Source organism: Ptychodera flava, chromosome 1 (genome assembly GCF_041260155.1).
Source record: "Ptychodera flava strain L36383 chromosome 1, AS_Pfla_20210202, whole genome shotgun sequence".
Classification (NCBI taxonomy): Eukaryota; Metazoa; Hemichordata; class Enteropneusta; family Ptychoderidae; genus Ptychodera; species Ptychodera flava.
Window position 1 is genome coordinate 34,076,635 of NC_091928.1, and position 6,096 is coordinate 34,082,730.

The window sequence follows — 6,096 nt, forward strand, 5'->3', positions numbered from 1 at the left end:
GTAGCTCAACTATAAAAAAGAGAATCTGTCAGGGCCGAATTTGATTGTATTGTGAAATCAAGTGGCCTACATCAAGGGACCATCGGGTACAATATTTATGCCAGGTTCTTAAAATGAGAAATTGGTGGTGACAGATGCATAGATGGACACGAATTCAGATTCGGATTCAGACAATATGAGTCTGAATACCATAAACCAAGGGTAATTTTGGATTCAGATTCGGGTGATAGCTCTGAATATACAAAAAAACGGAATCGTTTAGGACCAAATTTGATTGTTTTGTGAAATCAAGTGGCGTGCATCAAGAGACCATAGGGTACTATACTTGTGGAAAGTTCTTAAAAATTGTTTCACAGATGTCTGAGAAAAGGTTGGTGACGGATGCACGGACGGACGGAAGGGACCTAATCTATTAGTCACCCCCAGGACTCAGTCTGGGGCGGGGAGTAATAACCACTAAAATATAAAACAAAACCAAAAATGCCAAAAACTAAAAAATATTCCGGGCTACAGTGAGCTCAACATAGCCTGCGAACTTCTTTCCCTCCTTGAACTGAACTTTAACCAGTCTTATTATATAATACGAGCACCAAATTGTGGAAAAAATATCAATCGTAGATTATAGATACTTCGGCTAAATTGTACATGACAAGACAAACGGTTTTCTGATCGCCATTTACATGTAATAGGCAAGAAAAGAAATAGAAAAGGCGAATGGAAGATGCTGTGGTGCCAGCTTTCTACTTACTGATGACAAACTCTGCTGACTGTTGAATAGCAAAACATATGTGTCCAGTTCGAATATCAGTCTTTATTTCTTCTTCGAATGCCCTATTGCAAGACTCAGATAGTTGCCCAGCTGACTCCATTAAACAGGCCTTTACTTTCAAAGCTGACTGTACACGACAAGGAAAGTTACAGAGCATGTGCACGATTTTCTGCCTCAATTCCTGGGTATCGTCAGGATTCATGGAAGTCAGCATGTGTTCGATATTCACCTTATTAGCGACTAACTTCTTGATCAAATTGTGACAGGGGGAATATCTCTTGGTAATGAGAGGTATTCCTACGGCCATTACAGAAAGCAGAAGGTTCAGAGAATTCATCCCAGGGGATTCTGGGATAAGAACCAAGTGGGAACTTTGCAATTCCTGCTCTATTTGCTTAACAGTTGGCAGACACATCGGTATCACGTTCAGATGTGAGTGAGGTTTTAACTTCTTTCTGATCAATCTATCTTTTCCTTCAGGTACACCAAGGATTTTCCATTTTGGTGGCGTTTTATTCATGGATTTAAAATCTTCTGCAACTAAATTCATAGCATTTGCTATCACTCGATGACTTCTTAGCTCATCTACATCGTGTTCTTCGAGAAACGATAAAATTCTGAAAGTAGGATTATCGTTTTCAGGAAGTTTAGGGGGCTTTAAATCGTAATATCGCTTGCTCGGTTGTGCCATGATTTGGACCAGGGTACATGTAGGTATGGAGTGCATCTGAAAGCAATATTCAAAAGTGTTCTGATCCATGGAGATCAAGATCTTTGCTTTTGATAATTCTTCACTAAACATATCGATACGTTTCTCCAATTCGTGCCTATCGCAGCCGATAATACCCGGAATTTCAAGAATTTCATCTAGTGGCCATAGATTTGCAATGTAGTATTTCGCATTTCGGAATTCTAAATCCTTGATGAACATAGCTGCTTCTGATGTTGTGAGTCCAAAGCCGAGGACTACATCTATATCGCGTGCACGTGTTTTCAGATTTTGAAAATGTGCTTCATGTGAAAGTAACCAAGTTGAGTCTGGTTTTGTTCTCTGCAAGGACCCCCGTGGCTCTGGGCAAATCAATTTAACGTCGAATATTTTAGCCTCCTTTTCTTCTTCATGTGTCTTTTGTAAGACAGTGCAGTAAGTTGACATTCGAAAGGAACGAAAAAAACTAGCTAAAATTCTTAAGGCTGTTGGAATACCTCCCTGAAAGGAATGCCCCCACCTGTCACTTATGATCAATACTGACGCTTCACGCTTCCACGTACGCCTGTTAATCTGTGAGAAGAATGACAGAGATAGATAAAGGTAAGACAATAAACATGTGATCACAAAATGTGAGAAATGCTAAGAACATCTTGTATTGTTTAGGCCCAACGTATTACGAAAATGAAATGCACTGTCGTGTTAAAATTTGTTAAATAACATTGTTTTGATGGCGACATTTTGAACCTATACTCAGAGCATTTGTTTAACAGCGTAGATTTGTCAGCGTTGATAATATATAGCTTTTCTGCATACAAAGATTACATCGCTTACTCATGTTAGAGTAAATCGATGCTTTGATATATATATATATATATATATATATATATATTATATATATATATATATATATATATATATATATATATACATACATACATACATACATATGATGTCATCCAAGGAAATATTTAATGTTACACTCTATCAGAAACTGTGTCTTGTACTACATAATTTTTTGATCAAATGGCTCGTGCGGTTTACTTTGCCTAATAACAGTGATATCATGTCAAATCTGTTATTGGGCTGCAGTCGAATCAGTACATGACAGGCCCCTCATGGAGCACACGTTGTATATGCAACCTTTCTATTGCATTAAAAAGTTAATAATTCACAGCTTTCTATATCAGCGCAATTGCTATCAAAATGCAAGCCGACCAAGCTTTAACTTGCTCTGAAGTGCGTCTACGTCGTGATATTCAAACTTGACTGCAGGGAATTTCTCAGCAATCTTTTTAGACATTGTTCTTATCGTCTCTTACAGCCGTAATAAAGATTTGATAAGCAGCTTGCACGAATACACTTTGACTCTTTACTCCCTTTCCCTCTCCCGCACTGTCTGTCCTCTCTCTCTCTCTCTCTCTCTCTCTCTCTCTCTCTCTCTCAGATAGACAGACAGAGAGAGACACACACATGCACGTGTCCCCATTGTTCCATATTGTAAATTTTAACCTTTAAAGACGACGACTACATTCAAACACGATAGGGGAGGGAGCAGGACGAGTTCTTTGCTACAACGTACATGTTTTTGATGCATAAAGTGGCAAAATATTTCAATTGTTCATTTTTTTCTCCTGCACCCTCCCCATATGGTTATTCCCACACATCAAGAGTCTTTCGCTTACCTCTACTGCAGCATCCATTTTGACCCAGTGCGGCGCGATGGCCGACTCAGTATCTAATCGACTGACGACGTCGACCTAGCGTGGTTGCGATCAGTTCATTAATAAGTGTGTCAAAGAGTTAATGTTTAACGTTCAGATTTACCGACGTATTTGTGATACACTGCATCCCATCCACAGGAGATCGCTGGTATCTAAGCAGGCATATATATAAAACGAATATTTCATTATTTATTTATATCACTGTTATATCATGGAAAGGCAATAATATTGTAGAGAAACGCGGTCAATGATCCGTTTTCCCGCGGACAGTTACAAGCTGCCAGCATAGATACCTATGACCTATTACCTAATTTGAGTCCTTTCGTATAGCGTTCCAGTGTTAGATCTTGATATACATGAGGAGCGATTTGCCTACCTGATCACTGACTTTTTCGTCGAATATCGAGAACAGTTCTGGCGTTTGGTGGAAAATGGTGGGGTACTGGCTAATGTCGCAGTTGAGAGTACTCCCTTCTTAATTCTGTAAAAAAAATTGCTAAGGGACAAGCCAATTTCTTCAGCCTAGGGGAGCGGCGCATCCATGTACTGGGGAGGGAGGTAGCCCTGTCTTGACTATGGTGTATATGCAGGTCGAGATATTTACAACATATTATTTCACTTTTTCACAAATATCAATTCAAAAGCTGTTTGAATAGAAATGAAATCGCACACGTTAGGAAATATCGTATAATTTGCCAGTTACTTATTGTTCTCTGTATAGACTTCTCTTCTTTGTCAGTTTTAAACTACTACAAGTAGATTGGTGTCCCGTTACAATTTTCGAGACATGTAATAGTTTGTAAAGTTACTCTCTTAACATAGGCATCCATACATATAAGTGCATCACTGTTCTTACGATCTGATACAATTTTGACATATCATAGTTAGAACAAGAAAATGTTGACGAAATACACGAAAACGTTAAACGGCTTGTAAAATGTACAACACAGCGACGTTTTACATAGTTTTTTTTCTAGTATGCTTGATTGTTGCATCTAGTCCAGCTCCTTTTTCGCATGATAACAGCTCAGGTTTTCAGCATGGCCTATACGTGTGTGAATACATTGCTATACGATTATATTGATATGAGTATGTGATTTTATAATTATAAGTATGTGTATATGATATCGATGTTGCACTGAATTGACAAGTGAATTCAAATGGACTACAATCCAATACCAACAATGCTATCTTGCGCCTCATGGACGGATATTCCGACTCAAACTTTTACAATTCTTTTCTGATCTACTACTTGTGGGGGTTAAAGCTCTTGCTGCAAGAAAACTTTTAACCGGCTTAATGTTTCGAAATTCGAAAATTACGTTTTTCTCCATACAGTTAGCACAGGGATGGCAGCCATTTTGAATTTTAAATATCGGTAAATCTAGGATTATTTGTTTCTCTAGTACCAAAATTTGGAAGGTGACCCCCCGTTTTTATTCTTGATTTTGAAAGAGAATGGTTGAAAGATTCCCTAAAGAGAGGAAAAGTTTAAGTGCAAGTCTTTCACGTTGACAAGGATTTAAAGGCAATCAGTTGTTTTGTATCTATTGCTATATGTATGGTGACCTGACGGAGACGCTATTGTATTTCCTACTGTTGTGACTGGTATATTTTGCATAAAAGTAATGTATGACATAAATGATTCTACATCGGAGACATATTTCAATGGTAACTCTGGCACACTGGTCTTACCAAGGGTTCAAGCTTATCGTGGTTTGAACATGGGTACATTTACTTTACCAAGGCCACTGCACCATGATTGCTTTCCATCCCATCGAATACAATCTAGCTGTCATCATCCATCTCAGACTGATACATTAGCATAGGCCTGCCATTCTGGTATCGAAGTCTCTTAAGATACATAGCGCCTCGAAAACGCGAGACTTAAACTTATGCTCAAACTTACCTCAAGGAAACTGTCAATAATTATCTTTCAAAATCAAGCATAAAAAATCAAGGGTTGGGCCACAGTGCTAATTCTGGCAGCGGAGAAATAAATTACCCTTTCTATATTTACCGATACTTGAAATTCAAAATTGCCGCCATCCCTGTGGTGTCTCTATGTGGGGAAATATTTGCGATTTTCATAAAATTAATCCAGTCAAAACTTTATTTACTCCATGTGCTTAAAGATGAGCTCCCACAAGTGATAAACCAAAAGAATGTTGTGGAAGGTTTAGGAGTCCGAGTATCCGTTTGCGGGTCGTACTCGTACTAGGTCTTGCTTTGTTGGATGAGCTGAATGATCAAAATATTGAATGAGCTCACACACCATTATTGGCTGAGATGAAACAATACCAAAATAAAAATATGCTCATTTCGCCAGGGATTAACAATTTAGATGAGGTATAATGTTGTTTAAACAGACAAGGGAAGCCCCCCCCCCTCACGTGTCTGTTTCGCAGTAAATAAGTAACAGAAGTGTTTTTTTATTTTTATGAATCCATTGACATCATCATGGGTGACTGAATTAAAGATTGACCAAATGTATGTGACTAAGATGAAACCTTTGCTAACGATCCCTGTGACCAGAAAAGCTGCCTGGATACAATATATAAGAGAAAAACAAGAGATTGCGATTAACATGGAAGTAAACTCTGAATTTTAATTTTCCCAACATTTCTACTGATACATTTTCTCCGGCCCCTAAATTTTCTTATGTAGGCCCTAAATGAACAATTTTAGTGAAAAGTGACTTTCAGGTCTCTGGTTCCATTTTGTCTAACTAATTATGCACGTTCATAAATTTGTTTCTCTGGTAAAAATGAAACCATTGGATACTAAAACATTGTTTTCTTTCAGATACAGAGGACAGTAAAATTAAATCAAGCTTTTCCGCACTGTCAGAAATATAATTTTTTCCGAATAATTTGAATAATTTGCTTTTTCAG

The 6,096-nt window shown here is 38.0% G+C and overlaps 1 protein-coding gene across 1 annotated transcript; it reads right to left on the minus strand.

Annotated features, from left to right (window-relative positions):
• Positions 1 to 549: 549 nt before the first annotated feature.
• On the minus strand, positions 550 to 3,238 carry LOC139138102 (uncharacterized). The gene is made up of 2 exons (XM_070706363.1): positions 3,164 to 3,238; positions 550 to 2,051 (listed from the first exon to the last, which is right to left on the minus strand). Exons 1-2 carry the CDS (start codon positions 3,179 to 3,181, stop codon positions 741 to 743), a joined length of 1,329 nt encoding a protein of 442 aa, XP_070562464.1. The 5' UTR covers positions 3,182 to 3,238; the 3' UTR covers positions 550 to 740.
• Positions 3,239 to 6,096: the final 2,858 nt, after the last annotated feature.